This window comes from Eschrichtius robustus, chromosome 10, assembly GCF_028021215.1.
Source record: "Eschrichtius robustus isolate mEscRob2 chromosome 10, mEscRob2.pri, whole genome shotgun sequence".
In the NCBI taxonomy this organism is placed as follows: Eukaryota; Metazoa; Chordata; class Mammalia; order Artiodactyla; family Eschrichtiidae; genus Eschrichtius; species Eschrichtius robustus.
Window position 1 is genome coordinate 20,128,946 of NC_090833.1, and position 26,193 is coordinate 20,155,138.

Here is a 26,193-nt window from a genome sequence, read left to right on the forward strand (position 1 = left end):
TTTTGTAGACATCTTGCTCAAATCAATAAACATCGATCTCTACTGCATTTATTGGCTACCTGGTTCCCACTGGACTTTGGAATTTGCTGAGCCAGTCTCCTAAACCAGAGGACACTGAGATTGTTTCAAAATTTTTCCCTTATAAAAAAACTGCTGTGATCCATATCCTCGTAGAAATTTTTGCACATCTGCTCATTATTTTTGCACACCACTGCAAAATAAAGATTATTGTTCATAATCTTTGCACATATTTCCTCAGGATAAATTAAGGGTCTGCATTTTTAAGGCTTTTGCTCACCACAGCACCAACTACTTACTGAAAGGTTGGGCCAATTTTCGCCCCCATCAGAAAGATCTCAAAATGACTGTTTCCATATACTGTAGCCAGCATTAAGTACTATCATCTTCTTACTGTGCCTGATAGGGAGAAATACGTTGCACTGCTGGTTTTATTTTCCATCTCTTTGAGTTCTAAGGAAGCTGACTATTTTTGAGGATTAATGAACTACGGTTTTTCTTTTGTGACCTTCCTATTTGTGTTTACAGTCAATGTTTCTATAGGCATGTTTACCTTTTTAAAATCGCTAAGAACTCTATAGATTAAGGGCATCAACATTTCGTTCGACATGTTACAAGTATCTTTTCTCAATTGGTTTCTTAGTCTGTTTATGTTCTTTTCTTGCAATATAGAAGCTTTAAAAATTCTGGTAGCTAAATAACTTTTGTTAACTGATTCATGACCACTGGTAAAGATATATTATTGCTCTTTGTAGGCTCTGAAGTTGTTAGATCAGCTGTATTAATTGTATTATTCAAACTCTATATAAACTTTATTTCTCTCCTTGCTCTGTCAAAGACTAAATGTTGTGATCAATCCTTCCAGTTCATTGTGTTTCTGAATTTATTTTGTATATTTAGATATAATGTTGTTTGATGCAGATAGGCTCATGAGATCAAAACCTGCATTTTGAACCATATCCTTTGTTAACATTACACTATTTTCTAACACAGCAGTTCTCAAAGCGTGGTCCCTGGGCTAGTGGCATCAGCATTGCCTGGGAACCTGTTAGAAATGCAAATTCTCAGCACTTTTTTGAGACATTCTGAAAGAAAAATCCTAAGGATGGGATCCAGCAAACTGTGTTTTAACAGGTCCTGAAGAAAATCCTCAAGTGTTAGAAAGTTAAGAACCACCACTCTAACTTTTAATTAAACTGTTTTATTAGTTCGTCTGGTATTAATATTATTAGTTCTTGATAATTACTTTGTTAGATCCTTCTACTTGTTCACATGTCCCTAAAGCCATTTCCCTAAATTTTCTTGTACTTGCATTCATCAAACAGGTACTGTGCTAAATGCTGGCACAAAATGTTGAGCAATGGTCCCTGCCTTCAAGGAACTTACAGTCTGGAAAAGGAGAAAGAAAAATCAAATAATCACACAAACAAATCTAAAACTGCAAACACAATGGGTAGTCTTAAGGAGACACAGTGCTATGAAAATCCTAATAGGGAATTCAATTTAGTTAAGGGAGTAGGAAAGAGCTCCATGGGAAAGAGAAGAGTAAAAGACAAGGAATTAACTAAGTATGTCTCTAATAAGCCATTCATCATAATTGGATTCTTTTAAGTTAACCTGAGAATCTTTGTCTTCTAATAAAGGAAATTATGCCATTTGCTTTTATTGCTATTACTGACTTGGTTTTACTTGTCTTATGATTCTTTTCTTTTCATCCTATACCCTTTCTGGTTTATTCCCTTAGTTTTCAGTTGTTTGATGTATGAACTCTTTTCTTTGCCTTTCCATTATTCTCCAATATCCAGCATTTTCCAATATTTTCCATTGTTCTAGACAGTATATAAGATACATTTCTCTAATTTTTATAGTCAAGCACGAAATGATATTTTCATATCTATTACCATTGAGAAAGGTAGTTTAACTCAGTGCCTCTCAAACTTTAGCCTAAATAAGAATCATCTAGAAAGATTGTTACAACACAGACACCTGAGCCCCACCTTGGAGATTCTGATTCCACAGGTCTGGTGTGGGGCCTGAGAATTAACATTTTTAATAAGCTTTTAGGAGATGCTTATGCTGCTGGTCTGGGGACCACACTATAAGCAGGACTGGTTTAACCTACTTTATTGTATCCTTCACCTATTCCTTCCTTCCTGGTTTTTAACATTCATTTTTAATATTTTAGAATGATCTCTTTTTTTTGCATTCAATTTTATAATCAGATTTGCAAAATTTTAAACTTAAACTTACTTCTAGTTTACCTGGCTTCAGTATTCACAAGTCCTCTTTTACTATGAATTAATGCCTCATAATTGAGCCCTTAAATGTGTTCAACCACTCAGTTCATTGGAGTACATCTTCAAGTAATTTTTTGAAGTTGGGTATATAGGAGAAATAGCATGTTTTTGAGCCCTTGCTTTTTTTTTTTTTTACACATAAATCACAATTTGTCTAGATATAAAATTCTTAGATTATACCTTTTTCCCTTCAGAACTTATTCCATGATCTTTCAGCATTTAGTATTGCAGGGAAGTCTGATGCAAGTCCACCTTGAAATCATCTGTAAGTAACTTGCTTTTTTATGTCTAGGTACCTGTATAGTTTTCCCCCTTATATTTATAGTTTAAAGAGCCACTAATATCTATTTAGTTATGGGTCTTTTTCTATTGATTCTACCTGACATATAGGTCTTCCTTTAGCTGAGCAATTTTTTCTTCTATTGTATCTTTGGAGTATTGTTTCTGTCCCACCAATTATCTGGGACAGTTTCCCCATTCTCCATATTTATCATGTGTTCTGCTTATTAAGCTCATCTGTTCAAGTTTGTCCTTCACATTATTAATTCCATTTCTGCAGATCAACTCTGCTCTTTACTATCTACAATGTAGGTTTTAATTCTGTTCTTATATTTTCTGCTTCTCTCCAATTCTTCTCATCTCACTCCTCTCTCTTTGCCTTTTCATCTTATCTTGTTGCTTTTTCACCATACAGCTTCCTTTTTTACAGAGGTCATGCTATGGACTGAATTGTTTCCCCCCCAAATTCAGATGTTGATGTCCTGTCTCCCAGTGAGATGCTATTTGGAGATGGGGCCTTTGGGAAGTAATTAGGTTAGATGAAGTCATGAGGATGGGGGTGGGGTCCCTCATGATGGGATTAGAGACCTTATAACAAGAGGCACCAGAGAGTTTGTTCCCTTTTTCTCCTCACCATGTCAGAGTACAGCCAGAAAGAGGGTCATTGGACCAGAACTCAACCATACTGGCACCCTGATTTTGACTTCAGCCTCCAGAACTGTGAGAAAATAAATTTCTGTTATTTAAGTCACCCAGTCTATGGTACTTTGTTATGGCAGCCTCAGTGAACTAAGGTGATATTTTCTCATACTTGACTGTGGTTGCCAAACAGCATTTCCTTCTAGACTCTGTGGTAGATCATTTTCCTCTAAGTCTCTTAAATTCCTTTCTTGTCATGTGGAATTTTCATAGTTCCCAAGTTTTATTTTCTTATTTTTTTTTTACCTTTCAAGTCACTCTTCCTTATCCAGGTATAAAACTCAAGTAGCCTATAAATAAATCCAGATTTACACTGTTTCAACAGACTTGAACGAATTGTCCTCGATCATCCCCCCATTATCATGGTAGACCATTACCATGGGAGTTAATTCTCAGATCTGCAGCTGAAGAGCAAGTTGACACACAGGGCCTCTTAGACCAACTCCCTCCTTCTAGCAGGATTCCTCTGCTCTGTCCTGGCTCTGGCTTCCTCCTCCTTGAGTACTTAATTCTCCAATTTGCTCAGCTGACATGGATGTGGAAGGTGTACTTCCCAGCATGCCCTGCTGCCACTGTTTCTCCTCTTCCCCTGACCTACAGAGCTCTACTTGTGGGGACTAGTCCCTCCACAGTGCACTGTACCTCTACTAGCTCCCCTTATTCTGTGCCTCATCACTATCAGGGTTCTGTGGCACTGGCCAGCTTACAAAAAGTGGCAGAAGCCCAAGAAGCAGGATTCTGATCTCACAAGGCAGCTGCTGAGTGGTAACAAGGAACAGCCTCATACTCTTATAGACATCTCATTTCCATGGCGTCAAGCTGGGAGCCAAACTCAGTCAGTTTTCTCAATGCAATTCCCTACCCCATATAATTTGTGATAATTCCTCCTGGGTCCTAGCACTGGCTGTCTGTCAGACATAGTTACTGATATAGAGAACAAGTTTCATCTTGCTCTGTACCTTTCTGGATAATTAATAGGTACCACTTGTTTAATGCTTTCCATGTAAATGTCAAGGACTATACTAATTCCTTTCCAAATATAATCTCATCTAATCTCCACTACAATCCTGAGAGGTGAGTTTTACTGTCATTACTGTGATTAGAGAGATTATAAAACTTGCAGGACATCACACAGGCATTAAGTATAGAGCCGGGGTTCATCTTTGGGATGGCTCTAAAGCTCTCACTCTTGACTATCTCTCAGCAACATCGCTCATTCGTTAAGCCCTAAATACGAGCCTGGTGCTGGGCTAGACACTTGACACAGGCAGCCTCCAACAGCCCTGAAGAACAGATAGATGTTCTTATTCCCAACTTACACAAGAATCAAAGGACACTCAGTGGGGGTAAGTAGCTAGTAAATTGGTGATGTCAGCATTCAAACCTGGGCTTGTCTGATTCTATAGCCTATGTTGTCTGTATTCTATTTTGATAATTATGATGCTACAGATGGAAGGGGTGGTGCTATGCTGGGGCTGCTGGCAGATAGCATTGAAGCGGGAGGGGGGGAGTTTCACAGATTCCAATGTCCCTGTCCTGCATTGGTCTATGAATGTCCGTCATGGAACATGTCTGATTCACATCTGGGTTTTCCCACAGTCTAACTTCTGGCAGTTTTAGTGTTAAGGATATCATCATTTTCTTCACTTCAAGATTATTATTTTTTTTGTTTTAAAGATTTTTTTTTTTTTTGATGTGGACCATTTTTAAAGTCTTTATTGAATTTGTTACAGTATTGCTTTGGTTTTATGTTTTGGTTTTTTGTGCCTGAGGCATGTGAGATCTTAGTTCCCTGACCAGGGATCGAACCCACACCCCCTGCATTGGAAGGCGAAGTCTTAACCACTGGACCACCAGGGAAGCCCCCACTTCAAGATTATTTTAATGTTACTGTTTATTGAATGTTTACCATTGCATATGACAAGTGCTGTCATACAGACATTATTTTTACATCATATTTACAGACATTATCACATCTCCAGTTTCCTGAGTGCTTTAAGAGGTAAAGAAAAGGAGAGAATCATCTCCTACGAGGAAGGAGGAAGAACACTCAGGGGACCATCCAATGCCTTCCAAGGGCCGGGACCAAGTCCCACCCTCTGAGGCTTGTCTCTGGCTTCACTGTTCCAGCTCCCTTGACTCTCCTTCCCTAAACTTCCTCATTCTTTCAATCTATGTTTGTGTGTATATTTTCACAAGCTGCCTTAATCCTTATTGCAACAGGTAGAGCCAATAAAGGTCTCTTCTTGCTGGGTAGTAAGAGAGGCATGGAAAATACAGAGCAAGAAGCAAGCATGCAAATTCCTGAAGGGCTGGACCAGTCTCACTTGCGAGAACCAACCTCCACCCCGACCCAAATCCACACTCCCTGCAGCAGCCAAAATGTCTTCCTAAAACACAAATCTGATCAAGTCCCTTCTCCACTGAGTAAACTCTGGCTCATTCCCCTCAGGATGACATCTAACTGCCTTCTTCTGGTTTTCAAGGCTCTCTAAGACCTGAACTCAGAATCGATTTGCCTTTCAGTTCCTGGAACAAGTGCAGCTCTCCTGCCTTCATGTGGGATACAGGGGCTCATCCCCACCCTCATCCCCATGCAGAAGCCTCATGGATTCCCAAGGCTGGTCAGTTGCCTCCCAGCCCCACTGCTCCCTGGGCTTCTATGTTGTAACTACCTGCTTACTGACCTACTGCCCCCTTCGTGTGTGAACTACCCAAGGCAGGGCCACATCTGTCTTGCTCACTGCTGTGTTCCCACAATACTCAATACCAGTGCGTTGCAAATAGGCAGGTCAAGTGCGTGGCTCCTGCTCTCAGGGTTTTATTGGGCTGAGGACAGAGCATCTGCATGTAGCTCCCCCGGAGAGCTTCATTTGCTGATAAACCCCTTCTGACAACAATAACGACAGTATTTTCCGAGCACCTACTATGTACCAGGCACTGTGCTAATTAATAGGTGATTTATATCCATGATCTCATTTAATCCCCCAACAAACCTGCGGGGAAGTGTCACCCTTACTCCACAGGTGAGGAGCCAAGGCTCAGGACGGCTAACACTGGGCACCAAGCCTGTGCTACCTTCACTGCCCTGACCTCGACCCTGTGCTGTCCTGCTGCTTCCCAAAAGCAAGTCCTAAGCGTGACTGACCCATTTGACAGGTGGGCAAAGTGAGGTACAAGGAGGCCAGTGCCTCACTGGCCAGAGCTGTTGCTGCAGGATTAGCAACGCTGCCCCCTTCCAGTGGTGGGACTCGCCCTGCCGCCCTCAGCCACCCCCACCTGTCTCCCCACCCAGCCCCGGCCCCAGAGAGAGGCCTGCATACTTGGACCGATTTTCTGGAATGGTTCCGGGGGCTCCTCCTTCACCTCGTCAGTGGCCACGACACCTTGGTCGAAGGGGTCTGTGGGAGAACACACGGCCCTTAGTGCCCTGGTAACCAGGTCTCAGAGCTCAGGTTGGAACAGGGAGGTGGGCAGCGACCAAGGACTTACCTGCCCGATTCTCAGGGGCCCCTTCCACACTAAACACTGCGCCCGGGCGGGAGGCGGCAGCCGCAGAAGGAAAGAAGCAAACAGGAGCCCTGTTAGTCCCTGCCCATAGCTGCCTCTGCCCAATGCTCCCAGCCTCTGTCCCAGCAAGCTTGCCTTTGGGGCCCAGGACAGCTGCCTCAGCCACTGTGGCTGCCCAGGAAACCAAGGGCCACAGGAGGGCATATCGCTCCACTCCTCATCCTCCCCACAGGCGAGGGCCCACCCCAGGGCAGGAAGACGTTTTCTGGCTGGCCTGTTTCTGGATCACCGCCAGCCGCTCGAGGGACCAGGGCAGGAGAAAAAAAGGAAGAGATGGGGGGGTGGGGAAAGAAAAAGGAGGTGAGAGGAAGGATGGACCAGAGGCGATAGGTGGTAAGGCCTGGCTGTCACAGCCTGACACGGGCTTGGGGTGTGGGGCTGGAGAGGGAGCCCTCCGGAGCCTTTCCCAGTCAAAGACCCTATTTCTAGGATTCTCAAGATTCCAAAAATAAATTGCCTAAATTTATCTTTCTAATTTCTAAGTCTATAATCTAAGATGCTAAAATATCATCATTCATTTAAAAAAATTGGTTTAATTTCACCAGAGCGTGTGAATACTCAACATGAAATCATAAAATAAATCGGTATAAAATTGCTGATATTCGACTGATTTTGACCTACAAAAACGGCAATTTCACTTGGGCTACCCTCATCAGAAATACACATGGAATATGATGGGGACCTTCTCTAGCCCAGAATCCTCGGAGGTTCGTCACTCCACTCGTGGTCTGCCTGCTGCACGACCTTCCCTGGGTAGGAAGAAGGAGGGGAAGCTGTGGGTGGGCCCTGGGCCCCATAAGCAGCCCTGGAGGGGGGGGTCTCTTTATGTGACCCTGCTCCTGAGGAGTGAGGGGCCTGACTCACCATCCACTGCGTGCAGGTCTCGGTGCTCCTGGAAACAGCTGTAGTATTTGTACTTCTTCCCGCAGATGTCACACGTGTACCTGAAGTTGTCTGCAGGGGATGGAAAGACACGTGGTTACCAGGGCTTCAGTCACTTGGGACTGGGGGAGGTGGTGTGGGCCAGACTGGGCCCAACTGGTGACTCCGTGGAGAATAGTTCCTGGGGTGTTAGGAGTCTTCTACACAAGGAGACCAGGGAGCCTTGAAGTGATTTTCAAAGGCACTCCCAATCCTACCCCACGTGAGCTGAGCCCCTAAGGGCCTGGTTCATGACTTCCTTCGTTATGTGAGAATAACAATCACCGCAGCTACAGCTTCCTGGGTGTTGGCTGCACTGCTAGGGGCCAGGCCAGGAGCTGCCCCAGCATTCCCTCCATTCGGCCTTGCAATCGAGGGAGGAGGTAATAACCCACTTAACACTTGAGTCTACTGAGGAGCAGAAGGGACCTGCTGGAAGCCCCACAGCACGGGGGGGCCTGGGTGAGGCCCATCACGGATGGTTCTGAATGACCATGGCTACTGGCGTTCCCGTCCTGTGCAATGTCTCGGCTGGACTCGCTGACTTGCTTCTAACAGAGACAATGCAGTAAGGTGAGGAGCAAAAGAGGGCCAGGAGGCTGGTACCCCAACCCAGGAGTGGAGAGTGATTCATCCGGACAGAGAAGGACCATGTGCCCTGACTCAGCCATGGCTTAGAGTTAAGTGATGTCACAAGAAGACTATGACTTTGGCCTTGCTCACACCATCTCGCTCTTGCTAGCTGCCCTGTTGCAGGCTGCCTCACATAGAGACCCACTTGGCAGCCTCTGGTGAACAGCCAGTGGGGAACTGAGGCCCTCAGCACAACAGCCTGGGAAGGATGGATCCTGCTAACAAACATGGGAGTACGTACAGAGGCAGTCCCTTCCCCGGCTGAGCTGTGAGATAAGACCACAGCCCTGGCCTTGACTGCAGCCTCGTGAGAGACCCAGAGCCAGAGGACCAGGTGAAGCCACACTCAGATTCTGACCACAGGAACGGTAACATGATCAATGCCTGTCGCTTTACAAGTCAGTAAGTTTCGGGGACATGTGTGACACAGCAATAAACAATGACAGGGCCTGAGTTTGGATGATCCCCTAGGCCTCTCCAAAGTCTGAGGCTGGACTCGTACAGGACAGTGCCTTTGCCACATCGGCAGCCCCTCCAACGTTTGGACTAGCAAAGACCTTGTGTGTGTGCTCCTTGGGCTGATCTAGGGATGGCCCGTCCACCCCAGCTTCCCAAGGATGCCCAGCACAGGGAGGTTGGGTGGCTTGCTCAAGGGTGTACAGCAGGGCAGGGAATAGCCAGCATCCAGCTACTCACTTAACTCTAAGCCACAGCTGAGTCAGGGCACACGGTCCTTCTCTGTCCAGATGAATCACTCTCCACTCCTGGGCTGGGGTACCAGCCTCTTGGACCGTGTTTTGCTCCTCAGCACCCAAACACAGGATCTGATGTGACTGCCCCATCCCAAGGTTGCAGCGCCAGGCGATTCTGTGGGAGGGTTTCTGGCCCCCGCTTAGCTGAACTCAGGGACACAGATGGCATTAGCCAGCTCCCCGCCTCTGCCTCCACCTCTTCCACGGCACCTGCAGTCCCTGGACGTGCCTGGCAGATGCAGGGCCACAGAGACGACCTGGTCTCCGGGCGAGGTACACACAGACATTCTGAGGGTGTGGGGACCAGGCAGGGTTCAGGCATCCACCATCCTACCAGGCCCTCCCATCTCCATGCCCCTGCCCCGACCCACCACGGAGTGGCGGGGTAGAAGTGGTGTGACAGGGGGAGGAGAGCCTTGGTCCCGGCCTGCCTAACCCAGACTGCCAGCAAGTGACAACCCCACCTCGGGATTCAGCATCCCCATTTCCCCCCTAGTTTGGGGGGGGGGGTTGGTGGTGGTAGATGAGCTGATTCCCGGGGCCTCTCCCAGGCTGTCAGTTCCAGGATTCCAAGCCTGGCACGGGCTTTGATCCTTCCCCATGGCCAGCAATCCAACACAGGCAACAACCTCCCCCATCATGTCCCATCTGGACCGTAATCCTTCTCAGAGCTGGACACCTGGGGAACAGAGGTGGAGAAGTCAAGCCCAACTGGGGTCTGCTGGTTCCAGATGGGGTCCTGCCCCGTGAGTCCTCTCCCATACTGGTCAGTGCTGGTCACCCCACAGCTGCCTGCCCCATGTGTCTCATCTCTGCTCACGCTGCCTCTCCTACCAGCTGGGCCACATACATCTGCCACATCCAATAAAAGGTGAACCCCCAGCTTTCTGCGACCAAGAAGTGCCCCACCCTGCTCTGTCGAATCCCACACCACATCTTGATCTACGTCTCCTCAACGTGGACAGGGCCACATGCCCGGGCCCACCTAAGGCAGGAGCGAATTAGGACAAGAGAGTTATCCCCAAAGGAAGAAAGGCAAAATGATTTTTTGGTCAGTGAAACCACATCTTCAGAACCCAAAGAGAGCTCAGGGACTTCAGGGATCTCTGGGGAGGCAGGCTCTGGAGTCAGGCTGCCCAAGTTCAAACTCAACTCCACCACCTACAGGTGCCATTAATGTCGGACACGTGCCCTAAACTCTCTGCACCTCGATTTTCTCATCTGTAAAACAGGACTGATATGTTCCTTCATCTCCCAGAACTGTGATAAAGAATAAATGAGCACAACACCTAACACACAATAAATACTTGGTAAATGTTACCTAATATTATTGTTAAACAAAGGCAAGAGAGCTCGATGCGGAGTTAATCTTTTATGTTCGTAGTTGAGAGATGGGTAACTGGGTATATGCCTCTATGCATGACTGTACTATTTCTCTAACAAATAAATGAAAGATTCCTGGATTAGAAGGTGTGAGACTTGGTTTCTATGCCCACCTCCGCCCCTAACAAGCTGCATGACTTCTCTCTGGAACTCAGTATCCTCATCTGCAAAAAGATCAAGGCTGGACTTGACATTCTCCACAGGACTCCATGGCCAGGCTCTTGTCGCGAAGCTGGGGTGTGAGGAGGCCAGGCTTTCTGAGCGGGCACTGCTGGCCCAGGGCAGGGCGGGGGGCAGGACGGAGAGTCAAGCAGAGCACACTGGCCATGGGGAGTGAATTCCGCAGAGAGGAAGGGAAAAGTGATGGAAGGACTAAAAATACCCCCAGTCACGAAGTCCTCCACAACCAGTGAAACTCCGGGAACAGCGGAAGCCAGATGGAGCATAACGGATCATTGAGGGGCTGCTGGAGAGGCCAGGGGCCCAGAATAGCCAAAGAAGGAAAGATAAATAGGGAAGTTCTTTAACTGTGCGGCTGACCACAGGCAGGCGATGGGAGCCGGAAGAGAAGGGAGCTACTGAGGGAGAAGGAGCCCGGGGCCAGGCAGGGGCAGGGTGGGGCTTGGGGAGGAGGCATAGGACCCTGAATTCCTCCTGCCGAGGACCCTCGGGCAGGTGCCTGGCCAACCTGAGGCTCAGATTCTCCAGAAAACGGAGGGGTAGCCTCAGCCCTGCAGGCCTTTCACGTGGTGTAAGAATCCAAAGAGAGGGTGGATGCGAAAGTGCCTTAGAAGAAATGCTGTTAGGACCCAATGGCAACTAAGACCCTGCCTCCTCAAACTACTCTGTTTTGGATTTTTAAGGGGGGTGGCGGGGGGTGGTTCATGTTTGTTTGTTTATTTATTTATTTTAATAAATTTATTTATTTATTTATCTTTGGCTGTGTTGGGTCCTCGTCCCCGCGCGAGGGCTCTCTCCAGCTGTGGCGAGCGGGGGCCACTCTTCATCGCGGTGCGCGGGCCTCTCACTATCGCGGGCTCCCCTGTTGCGGAGCACAGGCTCCAGACGCGCAGGCTCAGTAGTTGTGGCTCACGGGCCCAGCTGCTCCGCGGCATGTGGGATCCTCCTAGACCAGGGCTCGAACCCGCGTCCCCCACACTGGCAGGCAGACTCTCAACCACTGTGCCACCAGGGAAGCCCTATTTATTATTTTAAGAAACTTTTCATGGTGGTATACCAAGCATGCAGAACAGGGGTGGCCAAACTATGGCCTGCCCACTGTCTGTTTTGATAAGGAATCCATTTCCATACCGTCTCTGGCTGTGTTCGTGCTCCATGGCAGAGCTGAGCAGCTGTGATGGAGACGACCTAGCCTGCAGAGTCTAAAATATTTCCTATCTGGTCGCCTATCAAAAAACATGCTGACCACTGATGGAGAAAAACGTACAAATCCTAAACATTCAGCTCGTTACATTTTTGAAAACCGAAAACACCTGTAACCAGTGCCCAACTCAAATCACAGAACCCAGAAACCCCTTCCCAAGGGTCACCACGACTCCGACTTCTTCCAGCGTGAATTAGTTTCCCCTGTTCTTGTACTTGCTATACCCAGATCTTCGGGGAAGCACTCTTTGTGCCGGGCTCCTCTGGCTAACGTTCTGTTTGTGGGTAACCCACGCTGCTGTGTGTAGCTGTCGGCCTTTCCCTCTCACTGCTGTACTGCAGTCCTTTGTGGGACACACCGTGACTCACTTATCTGTTCAACTAGCGCTGGGCACTTGGGTGGCTTCCAGTTTGAAGCTGTTACGAATAGTGCTAAGAACACCCTAATTCACAATTTTGGGTGGAAGTGCGCACATACGCACCTGGGAGGGGAACTGCTGGGTTCCGGAGCTCAGGTTTGTCGTGCTGGCTGCCTACCAGCCCTGTGGGTTTAGATCTGGAGGGAAGGCAAGCAGGGCCCGCAAGTAGCCAAGCAGAACAGTATCCCCAGATGCCCAGGCCCTGTACATGCCAAGTGCTGGGATACCGCACCCCAGGGTTCGTGCCCATGGGTGGATGAGTCTCTGAAGTAGCATTTCCCAAACATCAGCTACAGAGCCCCCAACCCACGAGCGGGAGTCAAAAGAACAGAGGAAATGGTGTATACCCTGGACCCCTCTTGGGGATACATGCTGCATATTTTGCCAGTGAAGGGCCAGTGAAAAGTCTACAGCAAAGAAACATGTTCAACTTAGCAGAACTCAAGGTTTCCCCAGGTTATCTGGCCAGAGAACCCTTGATTGACAGAATGCCTGTTAACTTCCCCCAGGATGCCTATGCCACGGGGCACACTTTGGGAAAGGCTGCTCTGAGGTGCTGTGTCCAAAGCCAAAGCCTGCATCACAGCAATAGGCCTCCCAGAAGCCGCCTGAGGTCGGGGTGATGGGTTGAGAGCATCACCCCTGGCCCTGGCTCTCCCTCCTCCTCCCACCCCTGGCCCTGGCTCTCCCTCCTCCTCCCACCCCTGGCCCTGGCTCTCCCTCCTCCCCCACCCCTGGCCCTGGCTCTCCCTCCTCCTCCCACCCCTGGCCCTCTCAGCCCGCACAGTCCAAGAGGAGGGGAAAATACTCACTGCCTTGGGAGGCTCCCTCCCCCGAGGTGGCTTCTGTGTCTGTGAGAGAGAGAGAAGAAGGAGGTGAGCAGAGGGGACCAATGGAAGGGCCAGCACCAAAAGAGAGAGAAGCCGGGCAGGCGGAGGCCAGGAGAAGCCGCTACCACGTGCCCAGGGACGCTCTCCTCCCACTCAGGGTGCAGGCACAAAGCCTTCCCCATGTTCCCTGCTGTCTGTCGGGCCCTGAGCCGGTGCCCTTCCTCCCTGCCTGCCAGGGTCAGGCTCAGGGAGGGGCACAGGCACCACCCCTCCTGTCCCCGTAGCTTCAGCATCCTCATCTTCAGAATGGAGACAGTGCCCCGCCCCACTCCCTGGGCTGTCACGAGCAGCACATGAGATGACACACGAGCACCTTCCCTGCGAGGACCGCTGACACTGAACAGCACTGAAGCACCTTGGGAGGAAGCGGGCCTGTGCGGGGCAGACAGGGGGCACTGGTGGCATATCCTGCTGCACCCCACCCCACCCCCATCCCTGGGTGCTCTCTCAAGTTAAGGAGGCCTCTCCTTTCCTCTTCGGGTCCCACTCCTACTGCAGAAAGAGCTCTGAGGGCCTCTGGGGTCACCCTGGAGGGGCCCAAGTGGAAAAACAGGCAGAGGATGGGGAGGTGCGGCCCCTCAGCTCTGCCCCAGGGACACGCCACTCACCTCGGTGTGCCCGTACGTGGGTCTGGAAACAGTTGTAATATTTGTACTTCTTGCCACAGATTCCACACTCGTAGGACCCTAGAAAACAGGAAAGGAAAGGACTGGTCAGCCAGCATCCAACGTGCGCAACCACGAGTCCCCAGGACCCCTGGTGATGCCTCCAGGTAATGCTAACTCTGTGCCAATGGGCTATCGTGTCTCCCACAAGCAAAGAGGCAGCAAGGACCAGCAAAGACAGCACTGAGCTGGAGGCTAGGAGGCTGGGGTCTATTTCAGGTTTTTGTCTCTATTTTCTGAGTGACCTTGGGCGAGTCACTTCCCGCCTCTGGGCCTCAGCTTCCAAATCTATAAGACAGAGAGGGTAACTTCTTAGGTAACTCACAGTTATTCCTTGAAAGGAAAAAGGAGATGAATGTAAAAGAATTTCAGGGTAAGGAATAAATTGCATCCATGTAAGGAAATCATCACTTAGGTGCAATAGAATAATTTCTAGCTACTGCTCTCCCTGCCAGGATGGACAGAGGTTAAGAGGACAGGCTTTAAACCATATATCTGGGTTCTGCCACTTACCAGCAGCCTGACCTTGGTAATTTCCTTAAACACACTAAGCCTCAGTCTGCTCATCTGTAAAATGGGGCTAAAAGTACCTACCTCATAGAGGTCGCCCCACGCCCCATCAGGAAGTGCCCAGCTCTACTACAGATGTGTCTGACAAGGAGAGGACCTCTCTTGTCTGTTGAGGTGCCGTCTTGATCCCTCAGACGTGCAGAGATCAACATGGTATGAATGTCTGACTCCAGCCCTCTGCCAGGCCCTTCTCCCAGAGGCAGGTAGACTGAAATGGCTGAGTTCCCAGCAGGCATTCCAGGTAAGTCAAAGGCAGGGCCCACCCATGCAGATCATAGGGCAAAGGCCCATGGCAGAAGGCAAGCAGAGCCCATGAGACCCAGCCTGGCAAGGGCCCCAGGAGTTGGAGGCCCTGCCCATCCCTCACACAGGCCTGCCACCACCTGGGCCCAGGCCCCATCCCTAACAGAACGACCTGGGAGCTTGCACACACACAGAGTCCCTGACCCCACTCCAGGCTAACAGTACCAGAATGGCTAGGGCCAGGGGCCTAGGAATCTGCCTTTTCCCAAAGCATCCACAGAGGATTCTGATGCCCAGCAACCAGGCGTGGGAACCACTGGTTTGAAGTCAGACAGGCCTGGGATGGAGTCTCAGCTCAACCATTTACTGGCCGGGCCTCAGTCTCCTTATCAGAAGATTGTGGATAACGTAAGAGCATCTATGTGAAGACTGAACGAAGCATGAGTAGTACTCCTACCACGAGCACAGACCGTCGGTGAGTGGGAGTATCGTCAACTCCCACTGCCTGCAGTCTCCGACCTCGGGCCAGAGGCCCGGCTACTGGGTGTCAATTCCAAGTATCAGGTTAAGTCAGAAGAGCACTGGGCTCGGAGCCTGACCGTGAGCTCAGCGCTGCCACCCGCTAGCTGTTTGATCGCAGGAACATTCCTTTTCCGGTCCGAGCCTCAGCTTCCTCACCTGTAAAACAGGACTATGATACCTGCGTCTCAGGACCAAGATCAGGATGAATGAGCTAGAACCTGTGAGTCAGCGGGCCCCCAGGTGGCAGTGCCACTTTGCTACTGTGGGTCACTCAAGGGAACGCTGTCATCCAAACCAGCATGGAATTTAGCAGCCTGTTATTCAGTGGTTTTATATGTGTTACCCTTGTCTTACTGGGAAAAATATAAACACACGGAGGGCAAAGATCAGAGTGTATATTTCCCTGTCTTTAGTCCCGTGACTGGCACACAGCGGGGGCTCAGTAAATTCACAGCATCCTGCTGTTCTACTCATCTGTCACCGAGTAATAAAGACCTGGACTCCCTCCCTATGCCTCCAACCTGCACTTCAACGGTTTCTGCTAATTCTCGTTCAACCGATTGGGAATTTATTGAGCATCTTCAACATGCCCGGCACCGAGGCCCCAACCATAAGCAAGACGCGATTGCTGCCCTCCGTCTGATGGGAAGCAGACAGGCCACCAGGCAAGAGGACGTGCAGAGTGGCTGTGCTACGACGGCCAAGTGCAGGACCTGGTGGGCACAGTGCGGGACCCTGACACGGCTGTAGCAAGAGGCCACAGTCAGGGGCCTTGAGCAGGAGAAGGGAAAGACGGGGGGAGGTGGAGGGGCAGGCAGCCCAGGGAAGGGGGAGTCTCTCCCCAAAGGACCGAGGCCACAGCCTGTGATGGGGAAGACTTGTTTAGACTTGACGCACTTCCGGATGAGGTCTCTAAGCCCCAGCTCTACCCCTCTCTGCCACAAGACCTGGGCCTCAGTTTCTCCAACTGCCCTCAATACCCAAGGTCTTTCCTCAAACCATACAGTAAGTGTAGGCTGATGGACAGAGCCTGCAGGCTGCGATGTCCCCGACTCACCCACCCAGTTGACACTGTTTATAAGCAGGCCAGTCCCACTGGCTTCTCCCTCAATCCAGACAGCCAAGGGTACATGCAGCCTTGCTCACAGGCCTCAACCCATTCAGAGAATCACAGGGGCACAGTTCGCCAGCCTCGGGCCCTCTCCTGGCCCCAGGGCAGAGCAGACCCCTTGCTTGGCATACTGAGTCATGCTCTACCATCCCTCCAGCAGCACGTCTTCCAGGGTCCCGGGCAGGCTCAGATTTGCTGACCAGTGGTAGTGATGGGGTGAAGAGGTGGCTCCCTGTGTCCCTGCAGAGGCTAGCAGGCCCTGTATACTCAGGGGTCTGCAGCTGACGGCTGCACTCAGCCATGCCCCCGCCCTCATGCTGGCCCCAACAGGTCCTCCTGCCCCTCAGCCATCATGTACCAGATGCATATCTCAACGCTTGGTCCCTGAATACGGGCTTCGCACAGATTCACCGTGAGGGCTGCCTTCCGGCGCTTTTCCATCTGAACTAGCAAGAAATCAGAAAGAGCCCTTAAAGATGGGGCCCAGCGAGGAGGGCTCTGGGTCTAGGGCTGGCCAGTCTCCTGACCTCTCAGTGCCTCAGTCTCCCCATCCACACACGAGAGGGTTGGACAAGATCATGCTGCCCACTTTTTCACTAAAGAGCTTGTGCTGGCTAAGGGGCGGCCATACTTCCGCAAGGGAGGCTGGGGTGTGGCAGAACAGCAGCCGCAGGCCCAGATTCCCCTGCAGTTTTGTGTTTCCTCTGTCCTGATTCATAACATGGATGTAACATAAAGTTACCCATCACGTGGTTATAACCTAACATTTCTCCCTGTAATCCTTCCAGCAAAATGACCCTCCAGGGAGGATGTACCCCACGTGTGCTGTGGCCTTTTGTCCCCCTGGCCCACGGCCACCGTGTACCCCAGGTTGGTGCAGGGGGCGCTGGAGGGCTCTCACGGACGGAGACTCTCCGCTCAGAAGGTCCCCCTCCCGGCTGCCTGACTCCCTGCCCCGTCCGCTTCTTCACTCCACCAACCCCTCCACCCGCTACCCTCCTGTCCTTTGTCTCCATCTCTCCCGGCCTACTAAGTGCAGGCGCTGCAACTCATTTCACTTGCGCCTCTCCAACGTCTCTGCACAGGCTGGCCTCTGACCCCACTGCACCCCACTGCACAGTGCGGAAGCAGCAACTTGCCCACTTCACACAGCCAGCTAGTGGGAGCGAGCTCTGGACTCGGGGGCTTCTCATGCATCGGCTCAGTTCATCTTCACAAATCCAGCACAGAAAGGCGATTATTATCCCCATTTTTCAGATGAGGGGGAACACATCGGGCCAGAGGTCACCTGATCTGTCCTGCTCCAGGGCCCATGGGTGTGGCCACCACACAGTCAGCCCCCGGGAGGATGCCAAGAAAGGGCGCCTGCTAACGGCTACCAGTTACCGAGTACACCCAGGTCTCATTTCCACCCTCCATCTTCCCAGAAGTCCTCATGTGGTTGAGACAACTCAACAGCCACTTCAACCATGAACTTGAAAGTCCTAGGGGCCAGGTGGTCCAGGGCTGGGGCCACTCAGATAGTGGCTAGTGAGAAATTGGGCTCAAAGCTGGCCTTCAGGGACCCAGAGCCATCCTACTGCCACCATGCCAGGTTACCTCCGGATGCCAAGGAACCAACCCCCTTCAGTCATGGGGCTCCTCCTAACACTGCAGGGCAGCAGAACCCCCTACCAGGTCTGGTACCGCCACAGGACCCCCAGAGCGCCCTATCAAGAGCCTTGGGAGTGACTGCCTGGGATGGCTGGCAGGACACGTCAGCACACAGGCACAAGCCTTTTCCTCTCCCCCATCCCGCTGTCACTAGTGACACAACAAGAATCCACAGGCACTGATGAAGAGCATCGGTCTAGCATTTTCTGTAACCACCTGGCAGAGAGCCTGGCTTAAGCTCCCTTCCCAAGAGCACTGGACAGACCAAGTGAGGCCAGGTGAGAGCAGGTGGGTGGAGTTCCCGAAGCCACTGGAGGGAGAAGTGGGAAGACGGAGGTAGAAGAGGAATGTGGGCAGCATGCCTGAACTCTATCACTGGCACCCAGCGAGCTCCAGATCAGCTCCACCACCTTTCAGGATACACAAAACGCAACAAGGCAGAAATCCAGAGCAGGTGAAGGAGAGAAGAAAAACACAAGGTGGGGGGACAGACAGATGGCTCCTTACAACAGGCAGTCCGTATTTAGCTCAGAGTCTCGGGAGCCGCTGTTCATAGATCACGTGCTCAGGAGCACCCTGCCCCCCTGGTCCTAAGAAGCAGCAGAGCTGGCCCACGCATGGCCTGCTGGGGAACAGGGGGCCTGGAGAGGTAAGTCGTGGACAAGTAGGTTTCCTGAGGCTCCCTGGGGCTGGGACTCAGACCAAATGTCCTCAGGACCACGGTCTTCCAAGTACAGTACAAATCCCCTGGGGATGTACGAGCACAGGGAATTTTAAGAGAATCAATTCCCAATGCATTTCTTCCTAAAACCAATGGACCAGAGAACGTGGAGGGCAGGGAGGCCCCACTCAGCTGGTTCTCCTCACCGTCACCCTTCTCCACACAACAAACACAATGGTTCTTTCACCCACCCCTAATCCCACCGTGGTGCTGTCCAAGGGGGATGAACATCTCAGGGCTCCAGGCAAAGAGATACTGTGTTGGACTCAGAAAGTGGGTGGATCTAATGACTGGGAATAATTTCTTTTGTAAATTGGGTGATTCTAATTCTTTGCATTCAACAAAATTGAAGAAGAATCTGAGTTGTCAGCGAAGAGACCACTGAAAATAATATCTGACGACAGACCCCTGTGTGATTTTTGGCATACAACTTGGAAGGCGTTCAAAGAATCGAGTGACACTAATAAAACGAGACTGCATCCACCCCTGGCTCCTTATTTATGTGATCAAGCCTTCTAAGCACTTACACTTAAGAAAATGGAAAAAAAGGAATTAAATGAATGCTGAATCTTGTCTCGCTCAACAATAAGAAATATTAATTCACAGAAACATGAGCCAATTGAAGAAATAAAGCCTCATCCATTTCATTAAGAGATGCATTTTCAATAATTTTTTACTTTTATGTTTGCTATTTATCTAAATTTGTTTTTGACAAATTGTATGCTAATAGCAACTCCATCAGGGGAAAAAAAAAGTTTTAAAATGTACAGCTTTATGATGCCAACATATTTTTTAGAAATTTCTATTTCAATTTACGTACATCTTGTTGTGGGAGATGAGTGTGAAACAGTGATCAATAAAAGACTCTCAAGCATAAAAAATATATTACATTAGGATAAAATCCTGTGAGGGAAGCGGGCTGGAAATATGAGTTCAAGGAGAAAAAGGAAAGATGTAAAATTTCTGACTGTGAAAGATGAACCTGTTCATATGTTTTTTAAATGGATGACGGTGGGGGGGCTTCCCTGGTGGCGCAGTGGTTGAGAGTCTGCCTGCCAATGCAGGGGACACGGGTTCGGGCCCTGGTCTGGGAGGATCCCACATGCCGCGGAGCAACTAGGCCCCTGAGCCACAACTACCGAGCCTGCGCGTCTGGAGCCTGTGCCCCGCAACAAGAGAGGCCGCGACAGTGAGAGGCCCGCGCACCACGATGAAGAGTGGCCCCCGCTTGCCGCAACTAGAGAAAGCCCTTGCATAGCAACGAAGACCCAACACAGCCATAAATAAATAAATAAATAAATAAATAATTAAAAAAAAAAAAAGCGGTGGGGTTTGGATTCCCTTGGATACACTTAAAAGAGTGGTTCACAGTTTTATTTCCAAAATGCCACACTTAAAAAAAAAAATACAACACATCAGAAAGTATATCCTTTGTAATTACTCAAAACTTTGAATGAAAACGTTAGACGCCAACTCAAAAATGTGAAAGAGAATATAGTTTCTCAAAATTCTTCTAGGAGACACTGAAGAAAAGAAGTTTGAAGCCATTGGCCTTTCAGCTTCCTATCATTCCAGAGGTAACCCCGGATGTGTCAACGTCCAAGGCTTTGGCTAATATCACTGGTATCTGTTTTGCATTTTTTTGTCCCCCTCAAAACCACTTTCATACCTATTACTTCACTCTGACCTCAACAATCCTACTAGAAAAACAGGCAGACTTTATTACACCCACTGATCAATGAAGACAGTATGGCTCAGAGAGGTTAAGGGACCCGTCCTGAGCCCCACAGCGGGGCAGACCCCGGGGCTTCTGGCTTACAGGCCAGGGGCCCTTTCCCATCTCCATGGGTTCCCTCCAATCAGGAACCCCATCCCACCCTGGACCACCAGATGGAGAGTCAGCAGCTGGGATAAGATGCACCTGAGAGGGAGGCCAGACCCTCCTTTCTGAGTGGCTGCAGCAAACAGCTGAGTGTAGGTTCTGGCAGGTTCAGGCCCAAAGCCCTGCCAACACCGATTGAAACAGGAAACTATCAGCTGGCACTACGAAGCGGGACCTGGCACCTTCGCTGCCTGGGTTTATAAGAGACCGAAACCCACGTGGCTGTGTCTGAATGGCTGTCTGCTCTTCTGTTGCTCCTTCCAGAGCTGTGGCCGAGCCCCCGCCTCCTCTTTCCCTGCCCCTCCTCCCTGGGCAGCCCTGTGTGTATGAAAACACCTCCACCCGTGGTGCACAAAGCTCGCTGCCTAGAAACATCCTTGCAGGATCCAGGCTCCCAGCTGACTGACTCTCCCTCCTGTACCTGGTCCAGTGACCCTCCTCTGCTTACCCATCTCCAGGACAGGAACTCACTCCCTCACAGGCCTGTATTCAGTTACCAAACACTTCCCATAATCACAGAGTCCTCCCTTTTATGAGCTGAAATCACCTCCTGGTGACTTTCCTGTATTGGTTGGGGCTACTTGGAATGTGTCTGCCCGGTCCCATCCCACCAAAATGCTCTAAGTTGTGAATACTTAGACTCCATCATCTCTTCTGCACCATTCCTCCAGGAAATGCTCCATGGGCTGGATGCTTTTTGGTGTAAACCCAGCTTGCCTTGTCTTCATCATCTAGGACAAGGCTGACGAGCAGGTTTCTACTTCAGATTTTTCAATTCTAGCTGACTGGCAGTGACTTCCTAGTATACTGTGTTGAGAAGGATTCTGAGGTACACTGTTGGGACAGTGTGCAGTGATCAGTTAGGGATGCCTTTCACTTCTGGTTTTATCCAACAAAGTTGTCACAGTCAGTATTGTCTCTGCTCTTCTTGCTAAAAAAGGAGAGTGATACCCTTTTCTCAGTCTCTCAAGACTGAGAGATACCCTTTTCAACACAAAGAATTTCTGGGCAGCAGGAAATTAGCAGCAACTACTGCAAGCTTGGCAGCCAGCCTCCTGGGCACTGATGCCCCTCCCGACTCTACTAGTCTGAGAAGCTGCCAAATGCCATCCATGTGTCCAGACCCAAGCTCCTCCACGGGAAGTGCCTCAGATAATGTTTGTGTCACTAGGAACAGTGTCTGATGGCTGTTAAAGGGCCAGTGAGGACTTCGGGGTGGGAACAGGCGGATGGAGCTCAGAGAAAAGGCAAGCAGGAGGTTCCCTCATGGCACAGCACTGGGTGACCGAACAGGAACACTATTCTATTCAGCAACAGAGCCTGGCCACAGTCCTGCGCACCCCTGCCAAGTGCCCTGGGAACATGTTCACTGCACAGCGCCCAGCCACCAGGGCAGAGAAGCACACTGTGGCACAAGCTCATTTAGAGGGATGGCTCTAACCAGCATTCTGTCCCGGCCAGATCCCTGGGAATGCTTTCCTTCCTTGTTTTACTTCCAGGAGCAGGTGGGAGGCGGGTGCTGTGAGGTGCAGTGGCAAATCTCTTCCATGTCCCAGGCCTTTGTTTGCCCCTCTATAAAATAAGGGGGTCTGAGTGCCACATCTATAGCATGTGGAGCTCCTCTGCCCACTTCCACATCCATGACAGACATCAATAATCAATCATGCCACCCTTTAGAATCTTCAACACAGAACTCCTAATAGCCAGCAGCAATTGCTCGGACGTGGCCCGTAAGATAATATCTACTTGCCTTTTTGAGATGAGATGAGTTCAAAATGTTCAGTTCTAACATTGATTTTTTTAAAAAATATTGCCTTTCTTTCCTGCTACTAAAAGGCCAAGCCGGATTCCTCTGAGCCTGACCCTTGGCAGAAGAAACTACACCCTCAAGGCAGAAGGTCTGCCTTGATGGATGTGAGACAAGCCATCATGACCAGCAGGGAGTGCCCTGGCCCTGCTTTGGTACCGGCTCCAAAATGGCGGCTCCACTTCTAACTGTGGTTTTTACACCTTTTCCACAAAAGTCTTCCAAAAGCAGGTTACTCAGAAATTTCCTAACATCCTCAACGTCCCTGGATTCTAGGGGGACAGTACTAGAAGCAGCTCAGGGGAGAAAACCGAGAACCAACTAGAAACCATGTCTTCTGAGACCTCACCCAGTGCCACCTTTCTTCTCTATCCTGCTTCTTCTCTACATCACACTGGCTTATTCCTCAGACCTGGGAAAATAGCAGAAACTATTACTACTCTTTCCTCTTGAAGAGGTACTTTATACTATCAATACTAGTATTACTGCTAATAACAGCGAATTATTTACTGAGTACAATGTTGAGTACTTTATACACATTATCCTATTGAATCCTCACCTAACCCCATGAATTTGCAATTGTGAGAACTGAGGCACAGAGAGGTCAAGCAGTTTGCCCAAGGTGCAACAGCCATTAAGTCAGGGAGCCTGGATCCACTCCCAGCCTGAGGAGCTGAGCTCATTCTCCTTGCACAACACTGTCCCCTTCGGTTCCCACACCTATGAGGTGGCCAGGACAGGGAGCATGTCTCCTTTAACAGAAGAGGACACTAAGGCACAGCAAGGCCAAGGAACCTATTGCTGAGTAGCAGCTGAGCTGGAAACCAGAGTCTGTGGCTGGCATGAGGCCCTGGGGCCTCTCACTGTGCAGGGAGCTGGCCCAGGGAGGACTCCCAGCATTTCCAGAGCATGGCCACTCCAGGCTTTTCCCACTGAATCCTGACTGCTGGCCCCGCCTCAAGGTTCAGATTCAACTACCCTTCACTGGGCATCTCCCAGTGAAGGGCATAAATAACTCCTGGGTCCAGTGAGTCTTAAAGTGAGCAAGGGCGGGTCCGCTCCTCAGTTAACTAACACATCCATGAGTGGCTAACACAGTCCTAGGCCTTGGGGAGTGAACACTGGTGGAGGGAGGTCAGACGCAGGCCCCAGAAAAGACTCTTCTTTCATTCGACACTAGGCTAAGTCACTCATGCTCTTCAGCAAATACTTCTGGTTCATCCTCGCTTCTGTCACATGGGAGATGGCATTTCCCCACCTCCCTGAGGTTGGGCAGGGCCACCTGACTAACCTGGCCAATGACTGTGAAGGGAATTAACACATCTCACTTGTGGATTGCAGCTGGCACATGAGTCCCTCCAGAGCTGTCTTTCCCTCTGTCACTTGGCTGGCAGCATTCCAGACAATGGCTGCTTTAAGCCTGGGTCTAGAACAGAGCAGAGCCCCCAACTGGCCCACAATGGACATGTAGTGGGACTAAGAAATAAATGAACCTTTGTGGTTCTGAGCTACCAAGATCTCATTACTTTTTAGGGTCTTTTGTTACTGTGGCATAACCTAGTCCCATTCTGACAGCTATAGCACCAATGACAACACTGCTTCCTAGAAACTAGTACCTTGCTAGGAATTGTGTGGTGGGAGTAAGGAGCACAGACACAGATCAGACAGGTCCTGGAGCTCTAATCTCCAGGAGCTGCCCATCTTGTGGCAGAGGCAGGTGCCGACAGGGCCCCTCTAATCTCAAGTGGATAATGGGAAGTGCCCCCTGAGGGGCAGGGCAGAAACAGACCACTTCTGACCAGAAGAAATCAAGGAAGGCTTCTGGGAGGAGGGGGCACTGGAGCTACTCTTGTAAACTGGGTTGGATTTTGGCAAAGGCATTCCAGGGAGAGAGAACAGCAGGAGCAAAGGGTAGGAGATGCTGCAGAAGAGCAGACTGTGCTGGAATGAAAGGTCCGGGAAGAAAGAAAGAAGAAAGGGGGCTATGGGGCTCAGGTTATGGAGGACCTTGATGCTATGGCCTTGACCTTAGATACAGTGGGGAGTGACATGGTCAGTGTTTCATTTTTGTCAAGGCCCTTGGCAGCCAGAGTAGATGGCAGGTGAGGGCAGAAAGACACAGAGGCATGGCTGTTAGCAGGACACCACAGTGACCCAGGTGGAGTGATGGTGGCCACAACCAGCCCAGGAACAGCTGGGAAACGGAACTTGAGGCTGATCCCCAGCGGTTGGGAAGAAAAGGCAAGCGGTCCCGAGTCTAAACCTGGGGAAGCAGACACAGGGCAGCCTCCCCTGCCTGCCACACATGGGATGGGAGCCTGGAAGTCAGGAGGAGGTGGGCAGAGCTGCCCCAGGAGGGACAGGCAGAGGGGAGCGAGGTGGCCTCCTGAGCACAGGAATGCGGAGGAGGGCACAGATGGAAACAGAGACCTGGGAACAGACTAGGCAAGGTCTCCGTGCCAGGCTGAGGCATGTGGACTGTATTTTACAGACCGGGGTTGCAAACTGGCCGCCCATGGAATGACTCTGACCCACAGATATGTTTTGTTTGGCAGATTTAAAAAGTCAAATTAGTCACCAACGTTTAAAGCCAAAAGAATTTACATTAAAATTCTCATTTCTGGCATGTGTTCTGTCCAGAGATCTGGCCACGCGGAGCCCGTCTCCCCACCTAGTTGCCGTACGTGAGGCGTGGGCTCTCCAGCTGGACCCAGGCCCTACCACCTACCACCTGCCTGTCTGGCTCATCTCCACGATGCTAAATAAACGTATCTTTCGGGCTTTGTGGGCATTTGCGTTTGCAAACTGGCAGGAGTGCAGGCAGCCCCGAAGGGGTATCCCCTGGCTCACGCTGTAATGTAGCGGGGAGAGATGGTTTCTAAGAAGCTCGTTTCTACTGAGCTCCTCTGAGCCTGGCCCAGACCAGAAGAGGCGGGAGAAGGTGCCAGACTGCCACCCATCTGATCCTGACTGGACAACTGGTCTGAGAAGGACCCACACCGAAAGCTGCCCCCGGAGGCCCCCGGGGAAGCCCAGGAGGAAGAAATGCAGACGGGCATTTAGGACACCGAGTGATACAGGCTGTGCTGGACCCATCTGGGGTGTGGGAGCCCCATGGCGTGAGAGATTCGCCGGGCCTGCAGAAAGTTCCAGGCATTTGACTTGAGCAAAGTCTTAAAAGGAGAGGTAGGGTTTTGCCACGTCAGGTGGGAAGACAAGAGCTCCAGAGCAGAGCTGAGCAGGCAAAGGCAAGGGTCAGGAGCTGAGGCCCTTCCCTGAGGGCAGCCACAGAAGGCTCTCTCAGCCGGGGAGGGACAGGGATCCCAGGCCTCCCTCCCTAGCACTCCGGCTCCGCGTTCCCACCCTGGCCCCAGCCCGACCCTGCGGACGGGCGCTCACCCAGGGTCTGCTGGTTGCGGACACCGCCAATCACCACGCAGATCTCGGCAGGCACGTCGCCGGTCCCATCCTTGCTCACCCCCTTCTTCTCCTCCTTGGCCTCGCCCTGCCAGATCACCTCCTGGATGTAATCATCGGGCAGCTCCGTCTTGACCTTCACCTCTGTCATCGTTCCCTGCTCGGCGCTCAGCGAGGCCTCGGCCGGCACAGGCTCTGGCCCCTCCACCTTGGTGCTCTTCTGGCTGCGCTTCAAGCGCTCCCTGGGAAAGAAGATAGTCTGCTCAGTGTGGACCCCAGACTCGCCCCAGACCTACCTGGGAGCGCCCCAGCCAAGGGGGTTGCAAAATTTTTAGCTATAGACCCACCTCTCACGTGA

At 50.6% G+C, this 26,193-nt stretch overlaps 1 protein-coding gene across 12 annotated transcripts in view; it reads right to left on the reverse strand.

Moving 5' to 3' along the window:
* ZNF618 (zinc finger protein 618) overlaps positions 1 to 26,193 on the reverse strand; it is a 181,811-nt gene that overhangs the window by 41,256 nt on the left and 114,362 nt on the right. For 10 of the 12 annotated variants that reach the window (XM_068552657.1, XM_068552653.1, XM_068552652.1 and 7 more), the window contains exons 3-8: positions 25,818 to 26,077; positions 13,853 to 13,930; positions 13,167 to 13,205; positions 7,728 to 7,817; positions 6,786 to 6,821; positions 6,617 to 6,694 (exon numbers count right to left, since the gene is read on the reverse strand). In XM_068552657.1, coding sequence (XP_068408758.1) covers positions 6,617 to 6,694; positions 6,786 to 6,821; positions 7,728 to 7,817; positions 13,167 to 13,205; positions 13,853 to 13,930; positions 25,818 to 26,077 — 581 coding nt within the window. Of the gene's footprint in view, positions 1 to 317; positions 332 to 6,616; positions 6,695 to 6,785; positions 6,822 to 7,727; positions 7,818 to 13,166; positions 13,206 to 13,852; positions 13,931 to 25,817; positions 26,078 to 26,193 lie in introns of those variants that run through there. The other 2 variants (XM_068552647.1, XM_068552658.1) reach the window with 2 other exon arrangements.